The sequence below is a fragment of the Nicotiana tabacum genome, chromosome 3 (assembly GCF_000715075.1).
Source record: "Nicotiana tabacum cultivar K326 chromosome 3, ASM71507v2, whole genome shotgun sequence".
Taxonomy (NCBI): domain Eukaryota; kingdom Viridiplantae; phylum Streptophyta; class Magnoliopsida; order Solanales; family Solanaceae; genus Nicotiana; species Nicotiana tabacum.
In genome coordinates, this window is record NC_134082.1 from 161,733,192 (window position 1) to 161,752,070 (window position 18,879).

The 18,879-nt window shown below is 38.3% G+C and overlaps 1 protein-coding gene across 1 annotated transcript; it reads left to right on the forward strand.

The window, feature by feature from the left end:
* Window positions 1-7,143: 7,143 nt before the first annotated feature.
* On the forward strand, window positions 7,144-12,210 carry LOC107768653 (LRR receptor-like serine/threonine-protein kinase GHR1). The gene is made up of 3 exons (XM_016587782.2): window positions 7,144-9,094; window positions 9,245-10,783; window positions 11,411-12,210. The coding sequence occupies exons 1-3, from the start codon at window positions 8,032-8,034 to the stop codon at window positions 11,992-11,994; spliced, it is 3,186 nt and encodes a 1,061-aa protein (XP_016443268.2). The 5' UTR covers window positions 7,144-8,031; the 3' UTR covers window positions 11,995-12,210.
* Window positions 12,211-18,879: the final 6,669 nt, after the last annotated feature.

Here is an 18,879-nt window from a genome sequence, read left to right on the forward strand (position 1 = left end):
CAAGTGACTAGGCTACTCCGATGGCCCCATTCACGTTGGCTACTTGATGTCTTCTTAACTTCCGCTTCGCCCAATTTTGCAACCATCCATGAAGTATAAGAGGAAATCTTCCTTGGACAATGACGAGATTTGCAACATTAAGGTAGTGAACTCGCGCACATACTCCCGAATTGTGGCTACTGTCGGAGCTCCCTTAGCTTCCGCCAGTTTGCTACCTCGCATACAGCGCGTGCACCACCATACTGCTTTCGCTTAGGGACCTTCGCGTTGATCCCTTCTGCAAGTACCAAGCCCTTGGTAATTCCGGCCATAATTCCTTACAAAATTTCCTTCTAGCAATCTCTCGTATTCTTTCTAACATTCCTTAGTCATAACATGTGCTCTGATACCACGTTGTTACGTCCTTAGTCTTAAACTAAGTGCACGTGCGGCACTTGGCAACTCACGCACGATCTTGCATAACTTGCTCACGTTCTTGCTATACCAAGTCAGCTCTACTACACTCATGATGGTTAAGAAATGTTAGAACACATGAGAATTGCCAAAGGAAGCTTTTGTATTAGAGAGAACTTGATTGTTTTGCTTGGTTGGTTAGTTTACAAATGAATGCCTCCTATTTATACTAATCACCTAGGGGCTAGTATGTAAATAATAATTATTCTACAAGTCCTTCCATATTTACAAATAAGTCTATTTTCTAGAATATTCTGCATGCCTAGAAGATTCCAAGGACTTTCTTAAAAAATCTATAGGATTCTAAGGTCTTCTATGAGAAATCTCCATATTTCTCTAGAATCTTCCTACAAGTGCATAAATATCTAGAGTTTTCCAAGGAAATTTTCCATAGTTCTAGAATATTCTATCAAGATCTAGTCTCAAACTTATATAACCCTTTCATATAGCAAAAATATACGCCAAGTGACACCTACGTGACATGATGATATGACGGGTCATGACATCTGAAAAGTTGACGAGAAAAGAAAAATAGTGATATTGGGCAAATCAAGGACTAGTTAATAAGAGGATGAAAGTCAAGAAATAGTGTCAAAAGAAAGTGTCATCGTGGCATATATAGTCCATGATTAAGATGAGACATAAGTGTCTTTTACATAACAAATGTTTGATAGTTTTCTGTTATCCATAAGAAAACAATTGAAAGTGGAGTTAGATATGTTGTACCAACTGCCAAAGGACAAAGATGGAGACATCATTAAACCGATTCCCTGTGTTGCATGCAATTTTTTGGAATTAAATGTCATAATGTGGACAGTGATGGTTTTTGCAAAGGTTGCTTAACGTGGGTATGATTTGGTCAAACAAACTATGAGAAATTTGAGACAAGCGATAAAATGAAGTGGACAAGTAAGAACTAAAATTACATTTATTGTAGGAAAACCTTTCATGAGTATCAGTGGCCTGTAAGTTTAGTGGTAAAAGTGCCAACTTCTATTAATCACGACGAATAAATTTTTTTACTCTAGTGATAAAGTTATTATTTCGAGAGTTTTTAATTAATTTCTCCGGTTCACAGTAAGTAATTATTTCATCTTTTTATTTTGATCCAAAATAAGTGTCCCTTTACATAATCAAGAAATAATTAATTTTATTTTTCTAAAATTTGCCCTTATTTATATATTCCAATGTGTCAATGTAACAATCAATTAAGGTTAATTAGTGAATACATATTTTTCTCTTTAGAAGTTCGTAGTTCCTTAATGGGTGTGCCAAAATTAAAATAATCACTTATGGTGTACAGGAGGGTGTATAATTTTTTCATGTCTTTTAAATATTTTAACTTATTAATATTTGTAATTTTTCATATTCTTTATATAATTTCTTCACATATATATTCAATTTCAAAATACTATATTTTAATTCATATAAAAAACTAGATATGTGACGATTATGCTCCCAATAATCTCATATAAAATGGGACGAAGGACAATAACAACAATATACGAATATAATCTCACAAGTGAAGTTTGGGGAGAGTAAAGTATATGAAGACCTTACTTGTACCTTGTGGAGATAGAGAGACTATTTTCGATAAATACTTGGCCCACGAAAAGCATAATCACAACAATGTAAGAAATACGATAGTGGAAAAGTCATATAAAAAGGAAGCAGTAACAAAAAAAAAAAAGATAGCCGAAGAAAAAAAACCGCAATAATAATAGAAATTTAAGAACAAAAAAATATAAGAATGATACTAATACTAATGGTTTGAAAAAAATAGGGAAAAAGACCAAATATACCCATCTACTTTCGGATATTGTCTACAATTAACATTCGTTATACTATCCGGGCAAATTTATCCCTATCGTTATATTATTCGGTCAAATTTACCCCAACCATCACCAAACTCTTAAAAAGTATCCCTTGGTCCGTCAGATGACCCAGAATCCCCCAAATCATTTTAGTTAAGTCACTTATCATTCTTCTTGATCCACTATTTTCGAAATAATTGACACTTACATGCTTTTTTAATTGAAAAAAATAAGAAAAAATATTAAAATAATACAACAGTTAGCAAACAAAGTATAGTAAATTGAAGAATCTAAATTAAGTAGCTTGTCTAAATTCCAAAAGTATTTACAACATCTCAACTTTAATGAATTCGTTGCACCAAAGATATGACGACTTTGCAAGTATTAGTGATAGATGAAGGTCCTTGGAGACTTTACATTGTCGAATTCAACTTTGTTTTAATCAAATGTCTACTCATTGTGCACTCTTAAGTTAGTCGATCGAACTATATAATAATCATACAATAACAAAACATATTTAAATATACATGTACATACATGATGATCAGTTGCATATAATACACAATAAATAGACCCACCTAATTCTACGATATGTATGGTTTAAAAATAAATAAAAATTTAAATCAATTCCACACACATAATCACAAGAAGAGAAGTGAGTGCACTGGTAACTAAAAATATTCATGAATAATTTGTATAGTCCAGCTAGTACCTTTAGCATTCACATCAATAGTAATTTTTGAAAACAGTGGAGCAAGAAGAATAACAATTGATTTAATAAAGGAAAGTTAAGAGATTTGGGATTACTTAACAGATTAAGGGGTAAATATAAAAGTCTGCTGATGATAGGGTAATTTTTGCCGAATAATATAACAGCAGGGGTAAATTTGACCGAATAGTATAACGAAGGTTAAATATAGATAATATCCGAAAGTAAAGGGATATATTTGGCCATTTTCCAAAAAAATATGTTCGATTACCTAGTATTTCTATTGAACATAATATCATAAAATACAAATACTATTTTAGTTAAATACAAATATATATATATATATAAACGAAATTTGAATTAAAAGATAAGTTTGAATTTATAGATAAAGTTCTAAAATTTGAATTTAAATTAAAAATAAAATTTATCTTTTTTTAACATGTTATCATACTTAATTCGGTTAATGATCATATGCAATCATGTTATGAACTTTTGTTATTTTTTTCTAATTATTTAAATACTACTTCGTCTCTAAAAAAAAACTACTCCATATAACTATAAAATTCTTTCACATTTAAAATCCTATAAGTATAGTTCTTTGAAACGCTGTAGCTAAATTTGAATAAAATAAAATTCTTTTAAAATAAATGTAATATATAGGGTACACGTCTATGTTTATACAAATAACAAAAAAGAGTTTACAGAACCAAATAAATGTTTACTTACATAAATAATAAAGTAAACATATATGTTGGAGAAAGAAACATCACAAAATCAGTCAATATTAAAAAAAAAGTTATTTCTTTTTTCTTCTTGAAGAATATTTGTTTGAAGAGTCAATTTGCATAAACGGACATCAAACAAATAACAAAATTTTGGCTATACAATTGCTATTATTAATTTCAATTTAGCACATTCAAGGAATTGAAGGGTATAAGCCGAAACCGCTTCATGTAGCTGTAGTCAAGCAAATATTGCAAGGGTATAATATTTTTTTCGTTGAAGAATATTAGTTTTGAATCATTAGATTATGTGAAAGTTTTTTTTTCAAACTCAACAAGAGAGAAATTTGTTTCTAATTGATAGTTTCTATAGTGGCTTTTAAGTGTAACAAAGAGTATATATAAAGAAAAAATTGGTATGACGTGAAATATTTTTTTAAAATGTAAATAAATTATTTCAAAAAAAACTCTTTACTTTTTTAATTCAAAGATAATAAAAATATAAGATATTTTTGAACATTAGTAGAGAGTTTTAAAATTATTATAATAGAATTTATATCATGGATAAACTCAAAAAACCGAAATCTTATGGAATATTTATATAATATCCGGCCATATTTATTGTTTACTTTTTATAGCTAATATAAATAAATGATATACCGACAATATACGATTATACACATATTATATATGAATTATATATAAATTACACATCATTCCATTTTTTAATTTAAGTGGTCGGGTGAGCACCTATTTAGGTTGTGATTAGATAAAGCCAAAAGAAAAATATGGAATAATTTCAACCAAAGACTAAAAATATAATTAAAGTTCATATGTAGAAAGTTTTTATTAAAACTCATCCTTTTATAGTGAAATAAATTAATTTTTATAACAAAAGAAATAATGACATGAAAAATAAGATAAAAGAAAATAAATATTGAAAAAATGTTAGACAGGTATAAAATGAGAAATAAAAGATGACAACAAATTTTTTCTTATGTTCCATCTTTGTCGAGTATAAAAAATTTGAAAGTTAATCTCATCGATTTAATTTTTTTTTTTCAACTCAAATACATAGATTATAAGATAAGAATATCTTAGAATATTTTTTTTAGTTTACATTATATGTCGTTTTAAAAAAATCACTATTACTAACAAACTGATATGATATTTGAATTTGAATTGGAATGCAATTTGAGTAGTTTGCATTGAGGTTAAGCAAAGTATGGTGTCGAAAAATAAACTACTTGATAATTTTAAGACAATATATGCAATATTTTATAATAATAATAATCAACTAATTTAACATTTAAGGATTCAAAGAATAATTTTTTTATATATATAGGGTATTAAAAATTCAAATTCTAGGGCTAGAGATATCGATAAATTTAAAGTAGAGTCATACTGAAATAAATCCGGCCAAAGAATCATTTAAATTTTTAGATAACCGATTAAAGTGAATTTTAAATTAAGGATAATATCTTCACTTGCATCATTATAAAGATAATCATTATTATAATATGTATAAAGTTTTAAAAATTAAAATTTCAAAATAGAAATATTTTTTGAAAGATAAAATCATATCAAATAAGAGTGCAAGTCATAGTATAAGAGTCACGTCGTAATCAAAGAATCGTTTATATCGTGTCAACCTTTGTGTTTTGCCATAAATATGAGTTATTATTTCACTTTATGACTATTTTTAGGTTCCAATGACACCTATGAGAATAGTGCAAAAATAAAATTATCACTACGAGAATTGAGAAAATGTTAGAGTTTTTTCATGTAATGTTTCTTAATTAATATCTGACGATTATCTATAATTATTTATAAGGTTTAAATATTAAGGTTATTTACATATAATTCAAATAACTCAGATATTTAACATGGTTAATGTCAAATATCAAAATGGAGTAAAAATAATTCACTAGCTAAAGAATTATTTATATTTTTAGATAGCCAAATAAAATGATTTTTGAACTAAGAATAATATTTTCAATTACATTATTATAAAAATAATTATTATTGAAAAATAATGTTTTAGAAACTGAAATTTTAAGAAAGAAATATTTTTTAAGTCCTATCCAAAGAGTCATTCATTGTCTCAACATTTGATTGTTTTGCCATAAATATGAATTATTATTTTGCTTCCTGACTATTTTTAGGATCCAATGACACCGACAAGAATGATATCAAAAAAGAAAAATAGAAGAAATAGTTATTTTTTTTTATGTATTTATCTATATTTACTGAGAAAGTGTAAATTTTAAGATTATTTAAATACAATCCAAATAACTTAAATATTTGACATGATTAGTGTCCGCGTATCAACGCGGGTACTAATACTAGTTATTTCAGATATACTAGTTTTATGAGGTAATATTTTTGTCTCACAATTTTGTGGACCCAAAAATATAAAATTGAGGTTCACAAATTTATAAGATAAAAAAGAAATCTCATGTACCTAGTGTTAGTTGTACGAGACACAAAATAAAACTTGTGAATCAAAGGAAAAATATAGGACCCAGTGTGATGTGTACAGACCACACTCTCCCATGCTTCTACACAACACATCACTTCCCAATAAAAAGGACATAACACAATCTTAAAATAACTAGATTTGATAAATCCTTTTCACGTCCACAATGAAAAAAAAGATTCCTAATGCCTTTTTCGCGGGTAAAAGCTCATAATTTACTGACAAATCACGCCAAAAACGCCCTTCATTTCCCGCTATTTCTCCTTCCCCCCCCCCCCCCTCTTTTCTTGCCAAATTTTCTTTTTTTTCCAAAATATTGAAACTTTTAAACAAATAAATAATTATTAAATCTCAAAGAATGGAAGATAAAAATGTTAATTAATTAGTACTTAATATATTTTTCAAGTCTCAAGCATAGATTCAAAACAATGTAACATACCAATTGCACTTTTATATATGAGTCCTTACTTCTCATAGTATTATTTGGATCTAGATCTCTTTAGTTTGAAAAGAAAATGTATGTAATAATAACTCAAGGGTTTTACAAATATAATTTCTTAAATTTCAAATTACTATAATATATAATCTTTTTAATTGTCTCATCTTGATATTTTGTTGGTATAATTTACTTGGAAAAATTGGTTATAAAATTAATTTTTTTTAAATTTAAAATTTGATACTCAAACCCTATTTCTGAAATACAATGCTGTTAATTAGGAACACATTGCAAAAATCATATTGAGAAAGAAAGAATATAAAAATCTTTAAAAAATTATACAAATTTTGAAATAACTACTAGCAAATTGTTAATAAACTAGTTCCAAATTTCTAATTTCAAATTTTCATCTAAAACAATTCTAAAAAGAATATTCAAGTATTAGAAAATCCAAATAAAAATTCCAAAGAATAAAACGAGACATAATTATTGGGGTCTTTATTGAGTTTTCCAACAAAAATGTCCTTTTTAGGGAGAGAAGTTGAGAGTTGTAAGAGAGAGAGAGAGAGAGAGAGAAATTGGAAGAAGACAAATGCTGAGTGTGTCACTGCCATTTCTGGGGGTTTGAGGCTTCTCTTTCATTCATATAATCTCAAAAGCAACACTAGGGTTTTACACTTTTGGTTTTGGACCTTTCTTGAACTTCATTTGTAATGTTATCAAGATTTCTAAAGGGCTAAACACTTTGCTGGTCCATTCCATTTTCTTGTACTTTAATGCAGATTTTGAGTCCACCACTTGAGTGCATTTACAGTGCATTAAACAAGAGGGGAAGTTGGTGAATGCGAACAAATCTGAGGTTTCAACATAACTCAAAAAGGTGTAATCATTGCAAGTAGCTGAATTTATTCAGTAAATCTTTGAAAAAGACTGCTTCTTTTTTGGTTACTGAGCTTTCATTCTTGGTAAAAATGTGTGTTGTTATGTAAGAAAATGCTGAACTTGTTCTGTCTGCACTTTGTTTTTGTTACTCGTTGCCTCCTTTCAGCTACTATTTGTAGAAAAATTGCTCTTCTTGAATCTGTCTTGCATAACTGTTTTTAGACAGAATTTGGTTTTTGGTCCATATATTGTTGGTTGAAGGAGAATTCTTGTGATTTTGGGTTGAAGTTGGGTGCTTTTTGGCTGTTGTTTTACAGTTTTACTGCTTTGAACTGTAATGGTTGTTATTGAGGTTTAGTGGCATGGATATAAGTTTGTGAAAAGTGGTTTTCATATGTTGAGCTTCTACTTATAGTGAACCTCATACTTACAGCTGCCTCCTTTTGGATTTTTTTAAGCTTGGAAGTTTGAAGATTTTCTTGATTTTTGGGTGTGAGTTTGTCACTTTGTTTAGCAGAGCTTCTTCTGGTGTTATAATGAAGCTAATTAGGTACTTGATACTTGTGCTTTGTTTTGGTTCTGCTATGGGGCAGCTTCCTTCTCAGGACATTTTGACCCTTCTTGAGTTCAGGAAGGGTATAAAACATGATCCCACGGGTTATGTACTTCAGTCATGGAATGAGGAGTCGATTGATTTTAACGGTTGCCCTTCATCTTGGAACGGTATAATGTGCAATGGTGGTAATGTTGCAGCTGTTGTCCTTGATAACTTAGGTTTATCTGCTGATGCAGATTTGAGTGTGTTTGCTAACCTCACAATGCTTGTGAAACTCTCTATGGCTAACAATTCAATTGCTGGAAAAATGCCAAACAAAATTGGTGAATTCAAGAGCCTTGAGTATCTGGATATTTCAAACAATCTATTCACCTCCTCTTTACCACCAGAGATTGGAAAAGTAGGAAGCTTAAAGAATCTGTCATTAGCTGGGAACAACTTCTCTGGCCCAATCCCGGATACTATTTCAGAGCTCATGTCAATTGAATCTTTGGATTTGAGCCACAACTTTCTTTCTGGGCCACTTCCTTCATCTTTGACCCAGTTAAATAATTTGGTATACCTCAATCTATCTCTTAATGGATTTACAAAGAAAATCCCAAAAGGATTTGAGCTAATGGCTAACCTTGACGTTCTTGACTTGCATGGAAATATGCTTGATGGTACTTTGGATCCAGAGTTCTTAATGTTTACTACTGCTACTTATGTTGACTTAAGTGGAAATTTACTTGTCAGTTCTACCTCTCAACAGCAGAAATTTCTGCCGGGCATATCGGAGTCGGTAAAATACTTGAGTCTTAGCCATAATCAACTTACTGGGTCACTAGTAAGTGGCGGTGAAGCTCAGGCATTTGGGAACTTGAAAGTTCTGGATTTGAGCTACAATCAGCTGTCGGGGGAATTACCTGGCTTCAATTTTGTTTATGATCTTCAGGTCCTTAAGCTCAGCAACAATAGATTTTCCGGGTTCGTCCCAAATGATCTTTTGAAAGGAGATTCTTTGGTTCTCACAGAAATGGATTTAAGTGGAAACAACCTCACAGGTATATTCCAAACTGCTCTCATTTTGAAATACATGGCAAATATTGTACTAGTAATTCATTAACCTTGTGTTGAACTGAAGTTACAACAAAAAAGTAGTTTATTTGCTATCATTTAGTTAGTGTGCTTTACGCAGCCACTTCATTTTACAGGGTCAATAAGCATGATTACATCAACAACATTGCGTGTCCTTAACTTATCCTCCAATGCTCTTTCCGGTGAACTTCCAATGGTGACAGGAAGTACTGCAGTACTTGATCTCTCAAAGAACCAGTTAGATGGAAATCTAACTAGAATGCAGAAATGGGGGAATGTTGAATTTCTTGACCTCAGCCAAAACCGATTGACTGGAAACATTCCTGAGGTTACAGCACAGTTTCTGCGATTAAATCACCTAAACCTTTCTCACAATACCCTTACTGGAACTCTCCCAAAGGTTATCACACAGTTTCCTAAGATCACAGTCCTTGATCTCAGTTTCAACCAGTTGGATGGGCCTCTTCTCACTTCTCTGCTGACATTACCCACTATTGAAGAACTTCACCTACAAAACAATGCACTTGTTGAAAGTATTGATTTCCCTGCCCCCTCTGCTACTCCCAACCTCCGAGTTCTTGATCTTTCTCATAATCAGCTTGCTGGTTATTTTCCTGATGAGTTTGGCTCGTTGACCGCGCTTCAAGTACTTGATATAGCTGGAAATAATTTCTCTGGATCTCTGCCTACTTCGATTGGTCAAGTTAGTGCACTTACTTCTCTTGACATTTCGCAGAATCATTTTACTGGTCCACTGCCAAAGAATCTGCCTAATGGCCTCCAAAGCTTTAATGCATCACTCAATGACTTATCTGGTGTTGTTCCTGAAAATTTGAGAAAATTTCCGTTATCATCTTTCTATCCTGGAAACTCTGGACTTCAATTTCCAAATCCTCCATCAGGATCTGGCCAAGCTTCAGCAGAAAACCAGAAAACCAGATCACTTAAGACTATCATCAAGGTGGTAATAATAGTTGCTTGTGTAATTGCTCTTATTATTTTGGTGTTACTAGCCATTTTCATTTACTATATACGAGCGTCAAGGAAGCCTCATCCTCAAGTTACTAAAAAGGATGTTCATCACCAATCCCCATCACATCCTTCTGGCTTTAGTAGTAGGGAGGGTACAGGTGGTGTAGTCGTTTCAGCTGAAGACCTTATGACTTCACGAAAAGGATCATCAGAAATAATTAGTCCAGATGAGAAAATGGCTGCTATAACTGGTTTCTCCCCTTCGAAAGGTAGCCATTTCTCATGGTCACCAGAGTCTGGAGATTCGTATATTGCAGAAAACTTTGCAAGGTTAGATGTGAGGTCTCCAGATCGTCTTGCTGGAGAGCTGTACTTCCTTGATGATACAATCTCTTTTACACCCGAGGAACTATCTAGGGCTCCGGCTGAAGTCCTAGGCAGAAGCAGCCATGGTACATCTTACAGGGCAACGCTAGAGAACGGGTTGCTCCTGACTGTGAAATGGTTGAGAGAAGGAGTGGCAAAGCAGCGAAAGGATTTTGCAAAGGAGGCAAAAAAGTTTGCCAATATAAGGCATCCTAATGTAGTAGGATTAAGAGGTTACTACTGGGGTCCCACACAGCATGAGAAGCTCATTCTTTCGGATTATATATCTCCTGGAAGTCTTGCAAGTTTCCTCTATGGTAAGCTTCATGTGTTAGCTCTAAACTCTCATGTAATGTTTTGCTTTAAATCCACAGTAGAGGCTTTATCTCCCTCTTCTTTAATCTAGTCAGTTTTCTTTAGTTCCCATTTCATATTTCATATTTCATATGAGGCAATCTGATTGTGATATATCTGACTGTGATTATGGTTCGTATGTTTTTCCAATGTGCATTATAGTAGAGCATTTAACATTGCTATGTGATCCAGTGGCGGGATTTTACAAAAGAACCTCAAGTATTTAGTCCTTGGTTTGATGTGATAATATTTTAGCACGTCTAGAGCCCAATACATTTGTACTTACCTGTCTTTTGTTCACGTAATTTTTACACCAAGTTGTAATATGCCATATATTCTACTTGATGTTCACTATACAAGCTGTGAGGGATTTGCAATACAGTACTTACTATCTCTAGTAGCTAAATTTTTTGATATTTGAGTTCTTAATGGATCTGAAAAATGTGATGTTTGGCTTTTGTTTCCTGACTCACTTTGTTGGAAATCAGCTAGAATGTGATACATTTTTCTTGTATCATAATCCTTGTGTAGATCTCAATATTTATGTGGTCATTCTTGATATACTTCTCTAATGTGCTGCCCGTTTGTAGATCGACCGGGTAGAAAAGGCCCACCACTAACCTGGCCCCAAAGACTCAAAATATCAGTTGATGTTGCACGTGGTCTGAACTACCTCCATTTTGATCGTGAGGTGCCACATGGAAACCTTAAGGCAACCAACATCTTGTTGGATGGGCCAGACCTTAATGCACGAGTTGCGGATTACTGCCTTCACCGCCTCATGACTCAAGCCGGCACAATAGAACAGATTCTTGATGCTGGAGTGTTGGGTTATCGTGCCCCTGAGTTGGCTTCGTCGAAGAAGCCACTGCCTTCCTTCAAATCAGATGTATATGCTTTTGGAGTTATTTTGCTGGAGCTGCTAAGTGGGAAGTGTGCAGGTGATGTTGTCTCTGGCGAAGATGGTGGAGTAGACTTAACTGACTGGGTAAGGTTGAAGGTGGCAGAAGGTTGTGGCTCGGATTGTTTTGACAGTATGTTGTCGGCCGAGATCGGAAATCCAGCAATGGAGAAGCAAATGAAGGAGGTTCTTGGGATAGCTGTTCGATGCATTCGTTCTGTATCTGAGAGGCCAGGTATCAAGACTATATATGAGGACCTTTCATCTATATAGTTTGTAGTCGTTTTGGTTTTGGTGAACCATATGTTTTGCTCTTCTTTGGGAATCAAAAAGCTCATTGACCTCCCTTTTGAGTAGTAGAATTAGATCCACTTAGTGTGTGAATGGGGCTAGTTTTATTGACGGTTTGCTTGTTGTAAATTGGGGCATACTTAAATGTGTAAACAAACTTTTCTCCCCTTTTGGTCTATGAGCTTTCAGTCTTTGATCAGTTCTTTAGAGTAGATACTCTTACGGACAATTCAAAAGCAGAAAGGCTAAGTACTTTTGGCCTACTTTATTTTTTGAGGAGGACCTACTTTATTGTTAGCAAGATATGCATGTAGATGTACTATAATTTGAGGGTGAGAGTATGCATTGGTAGCTGTTTTCCTTAGTTTCAATTGTATAGTGCTAATTTAAAACTCAGGAGAGAATTATTCTTGAAACTCCCTCTTCTCATATGCCGTGGATGCTTTGCTGGAAATCATTTCCCTTCTTTCAACGCAAAAATTGAAGTAACTCGGATTATTTTCCAAACCTGAAGCACAGATCCTTTCCAAAAGCTCTAATATTCAGCTGACATATATGTTGCCGTGCAAAGCGGCCAGTGAGGCCGAGGACGTCGCCAACTCAGGTGGGGGAGAATGTCATGGGCGGCTTTCCAGCCGTGCCCCATGACCCCTTGGGCGCGCCCCGTGGCGTCCTAGCAAGCCTTCCAATGCCTAGCGCCACGGACGGCCCCGTGGTCTTGGCCGCGCCAAGTGACAAGCGCGCATGTGCCTCTGTCGCCCCACCGATATCCCTTGCCAGCGCCCAACCGCAGGCAGATGCCAACAGCGCCGCGCGTGCAGACCCTGATGCCAAAGAATATGCTGCTGACAACGGACCTGTTCCTGCTTGATAGCAAACTAAGTTTTTTTCATTGTAAATATAGAGTAGTTTTATTCCATGTACTTCCATTATGTTTCTCTAGCTTAATCAAGTCTAGTCTTGTAGCTTTGGATTATTTTTTTAAAGCATTATTAGGGGGATCAAGCAATCAAACTTTCTAGCAAGCAAACAATTCTCTGTACTGGTGTCTCTCCCCCTCGACACCGCGTTGCCTTTCTGTAATAGCTTTCATTAATGCAATCAAGCTTTCTTTCATTCTCAATTCTCATTCATGTTCTCTCAATTGCTCTTGACATTAGTTTTCCCGTACGACACTGTCAATCTAGTCTAGCGTACGGAGGGGACCTCTGTTGGCGGACAACAACTGCACTGACATCAGTTGCTTAGCCTTACGTCGCCCTTCCAAGGAATCTCAGGAAGGCGTCGCGTAACAATTGGTATCAGAGCCTAGGCTCGACATCGGACGAGGGAACGCATTGCCATTACCACCATTTTTGACCATGGTGAATCATGGGGACCGCATTGCGGCCCTTAAACAGACGGTTGATGGATTACTGTCCATCATGGATACGGTGCCTGAACTAAGAACCAACCTAGGGAAAAGGTTGGACGACCTGGACCGCAGGGTGCTCCAGGCCGAAGTTGACATAGAAAACATCAGTCGTGACTCCGAGGGAGACCGGCAAACGGCAGCCACAGAGGCAGCCGAAATTTTTGGCAAATTCGAGGGACTCCAACAGGAGCGTGCCGAGGATTTAGCTTACATGGCACAAGAGGCAGACAAGGTGACTGCCATGCAACAAACTATTGACGACTTGACAGACAAGCTCAATGTTGTCAATGCTGCTTTACAGGGCCTGCTGCGAGGCGGTGGAAACCAGATCGGGGGCGCTGCAAACCCCACTTCCGCGACACAAAAACTGAAAATTCCTGAGCCAAAGCCATATAGTGGAGCTAGGAATGCCAAGGAAGTGGAGAACTTCATCTTTGATGTCGAACAATATTTCGATGCTGTTGGGGGCCTAGAAGAAGCTAAGAAGGTAGCAACTGCTGCCATGTATCTTCAGGGTGATGCTAAACTCTGGTGGCGGGTGAAATACGAAGCCATCAAGGCCGGTGAAGATGCTCTCGAAACATGGGCAGAACTGAAGGCAGCCATACGCCTACAGTTCTTCCCCGAAAATGTTGAATACAATTCAAGGAGAAAGCTACGGGAGCTCCGCCAGACCAAATCCGTGCGGGACTACGTGCGGGAATTCTCCGCGCTCATGCTAAGCATACGCGACATGGGGGACAAAGACAAGCTCTTCACTTTCCTAGAAGGGCTGAAACCTTACGCCCGTATGGAGCTACAAAGACAACGGGTAGATACCCTGCCCAAGGCGATCCAAGCAGCTGAATGCCTTGGGGACTATCAAATGGAAGCTCGGAAGGATAGGCCTCAGCCGCCTGCCCGAGCGGGATTCAAAGGGGGCCAGTCTAGCAATGGTGGCCCTAGCAGAAGTGGGGGAGATCGGGGCTCAACCAAACCTAAGGCTCCCTCCACAGGCAGCAACAGTGCTGCGTCTAACAACAATGATCGGGGGAGGAAGCCTCCTTCAGGATGCCGTCATTGCGGCGGACCACATTGGAACAATGAGTGCCCACATGCACAGATGAATGCCCATCAGACTTTTGATGATGGGACGGATGACGATTCAGACGATGCGGATCAGACTGAACCAGTAGGTGCCTTCAATGCAATTGTTGGCTCCATTTCTGAGGCATTAGCAGAGACTAGTGCTGGTATCCGTAAGAAGAAGGACCCATGTCCAGTCACCAAGAAAGGGAAAAAGAAGGCGGATGATGAGACCCCTCTTAAGCACAAGAGGACCTTAATGTTCGTTGAGATGAAGGTGAATGGCAAGCCCATTCGGGCCATGGTAGACACGGGTGCTACCCACAACTACTTAGCCTCGACTCAGGTGGAGCGCCTTGGTCTAGTTGTAGGGAAAGGTAGAGGCCGTGTCAAGGCTATCAACTCACCTCCCCAGCCAGTGGGTGGAATAGCCAAAGAAGTACCGGTGAAGCTTGGCCCTTACGAAGGAAAATTCAACCTGCGCGTGGTGATCATAGATGACTTCGAGTTGATAGTTGGATTGGAATTCCTGAGGCAAACCAACACCATGCCTGTACCGTATGCTGACATGTTACTGATGATGGGAGCAAACGGGACCAAGCCCTGCATTATCCCTTGCATGCCCATGAAGATGGCCGTTGAAAACATCTCGGCCTTGCAGTTGAAGAAGGGGGTCAAAAGAAATGAACCCACGTTTCTGGCAACCCTCTGCATCGAAGATGTAGAACGCTCCTCGGGTCCCATTCCTGAACCCGTGAAGGAGCTACTACTAGAGTTTGAAGATGTCATGCCACAAGACATGCCAAAGCGACTACCGCCTAGGCGCACTGTGGACCATGAAATTGAGCTGGTGCCGGGCGCGAAGCCACCCACCCGGGCACCTTACAGAATGTCACAACCCGAACTCACCGAGCTTCGGAGACAATTGACGGAAATGCTAGACACAGGGATTATCGTGCCCTCCAAATCCCCATACGGGTCCCCTGTGCTATTCCAAAAGAAACATGATAGTAGTCTACGACTCTGTGTGGACTACCGGGCTCTAAACAAAATTACTGTGAAGAACAAGTACCCTATTCCGCTAATGGCAGACTTGTTCGATAGACTAGGTGGTGCGACAATGTTCACCAAAATAGACCTGAAGACAGGTTATTGGCAAGTTCGGATTGCAGAGGGTGATGAACACAAGACGACCTGTGTGACAAGATATGGGTCGTACGATTTCCTGGTTATGCCATTCGGCTTGACTAACGCCCCAGCTATGTTTTGCACTTTGATGAACCAAGTCTTCCGAGAGTACATTGATGAATTCGTGGTGGTCTACTTGGATGACATTGTGGTATATAGCCAAACATTGGAGGAACACCTGATGCACTTGCGGAAGGTCCTAGCTTGATTGCGGGAGCATGAACTATATGCGAAGCTATCTAAGTGCTCCTTTGCTCAAAAGCAAATTGACTTCCTCGGACATGTCATCGAGGAACGGCGAATCAAGATGGACCAGTAGAAGATTCAGGCAATCACAGATTGGCCGCTGCCTAAGGATATCCACGCCTTGAGGGCGTTCCTTGGTCTATGCAATTTCTATCGGCGATTCGTGAAAGACTACTCCCTCATTGCAGTACCATTGACAGAACTCCTCAAGAAGGTCACACCTTGGGAATGGGGACCCAAGCGAGCGGAGGCCTTCAATGCATTGAAAGCGGCTATGTCTAGTAGCCCCGTCTTGGCCCTTCCTGATCTGGCCAAGCCATTCGAAGTACAAACAGATGCATCTGACTATGCCCTCGGTGGAGTCCTGCTACAAGAAGAGCATCATGTAGCGTACGAGAGTCGGAAGCTAAAAGATGCAGAGCGGCGCTATGCCGCCCATGAGAAAGAATTATTGGTTGTCGTCCACTGCTTGCGCCTCTGAAGGCACTATCTGCTCGGAACCCCGTTCGTGGTCAAGACAGACAACACATCTGTTAGACATTTCATGACCCAGCCGAAGTTGAATGGTCGACAGGCCAGGTGGCAGGTACTCCTAGCTGAATTCCACTTCAACCTGGAGTACCGAAGTGGGAAGACCAATCATGTTGCTGATGCGCTCAGTCGAAGACCTGATCTAGCATCGGTGTGCCTACTCGCCACCCTAAGGGGGAGCGAAGTAGTCACCTCCATCAAGGACCAGATACAGGATTTACTCATCAAAGACCCTGCTGCACAATATTTGGTTGATTTGGTAGGACAGGGCAAGACTCGCCAGTTCTACATGGAAGATGATTTTCTAAAAGTGAAAAGGAACCGACTTTACGTTCCTAAAGGAGGAGATCTATGAAGGACTCTTCTGGCGGAATGTCATGATACTCTGTGGGCCGGCCATCCCGGTGAAGAACGCACCATGGCGTTACTTCGCCGTGCATATTATTGGCCTCAAATGGCCGATGACGTTGCTCAGTATGTGAAGACTTGTCTAGTATGCCAGAAGGACAAGTCAGACCACTTAAAACAGGTGGGACTCTTGGAACCACTAGCTGTCCCAAAGAGACCTTGGGAAAGTGTTTCCCCGGATTTCATCACCGGATTGCCCAAGGTCGGAGATCTAACAACTATCTTGGTAATGGTAGATCGGTTTTCCAAATATGCTACCTTTATTGCTGCCCCACAATATATATCAGTAGAAGATACAGCTCGACTCTTCTTCTCTCATGTCGTCAAATATTGGGGCCTACCCAAAGACATTGTTAGTGATCGTGACTCACGCTTCACTAGCAACTTTTGGACCCAACTCTTTAAGTGCCTTGGGTCGAAGCTGAGTCACAGCTCAAGTTTTCATCCGCAATCTGATGGCCAGACGGAGCGGTTCAATGGTATGTTGGAGGAATATCTCCGTCATTTTGTAACCGGATCGCAGAAGAATTGGGTGAAGCTTCTGGATGCTGCTCAACTGTGTTTCAATTCACAAAAGAGCTCTAGTACAAACAAAAGCGCTTTTGAAATTGTTACCGGACAGCAACCGCTACTCCCACACACAGTCAATGCACCAAATATGTCTAAATCTCCTTGAGCTGCTAGCTTCTCTAAAGAGTGGAAACAAAATTTGGAGATAGTGCGGAGCTATCTTGTCAAGGCTCAAAAGCGGATGAAGAGGCATGCTGATCAGAATCGTCGCTTTGTTGAATACCAAGTAGGAGACAAAGTGATGGTCAAAATTCCAAAGCGTTATTTATTTGCTGGGGTCCATGACCCTCGCCTATTGCAAAAATACATTGGACCCTTGTCCATTGAAAGACGCATTGGGAAAGTTGCATACCGGGTGGATACCCCAGCTTGGTGGAAAATTCATCCTGTCTTCCATGTCAGCCTCCTGAAACCTTTTCGGGAAGACACGGAGGATCCTTCAAGGAGCCAGCTCACAATACCCAGTATTCGAGGGCCCAATTCAACCGGGAAAAGGCGTGTTGAAGCTATCCTTGATGATAGAGTGATTCATGCCTCAAGGAAAGATCACCAAGAGTTCTTGGTGAAATGGCAGGGCTGTGATGCAGAGGAGAACACTTGGGAGAGGGGAACAAACCTCAAAGCCTACAAGAGCCTAATTGAAGATTATCTTGCAAGTAAGGCGCCGAGGACGTCGCCAACTCAGGTGGGGGAGAATGTCATGGGCGGCTTTCCAGCCGTGCCCCATGACCCCTTGGGCGCGCCCCGTGGCGTCCTAGCAAGCCTTCCAATGCCTAGCGCCACGGACGGCCCCGTGGTCTTGGTCGCGCCAAGTGACAAGCGCGCATGTGCCTCTGTCGCCCCACCGATATCCCTCGCCAGTGCCCAACAACAGGCAGATGCCAACAGCGCCGCGCGCGCAGACCCTGATGCCAAAGAATATGCTGCTGACAACGGACCTGTTTCTGCCTGATAGCAAACTAAGTCTTTTTCATTGTAAATATAGAGTAGTTTTATTCCATGTACTTCCATTATGTTTCTCTAGCTTAATCAAGTCTATTCTTGTAGCTTTGGATTATTTTTTTTAAGCATTATTAGGGGGATCAAGCAATCAAACTTTCTAGCAAGCAAACAATTCTCTGTACTGGTGTCTCTCCCCCTCGACACCGCGTTGCCTTTCTGTAATAGCTTTCATTAATGCAATCAAGCTTTCTTTCATTCTCAATTCTCATTCATGTTCTCTCAATTGCTCTTGACATTGGTTTTCCCGTATGACACTGACAATCTAGTCTAGCGTACGGAGGGGACCTCAGTTGGCGGACAACAACTGCACTGACATCAGTTGCTTAGCCTTACGTCGCCCTTCCAAGGAATCTCAGGAAGGCGCCGCGTAACAGATAATATGCTCAAATTGACAATGACAACTTAAATGAAGTAGTGAGTATTCTTATAGCGGATCATAACAC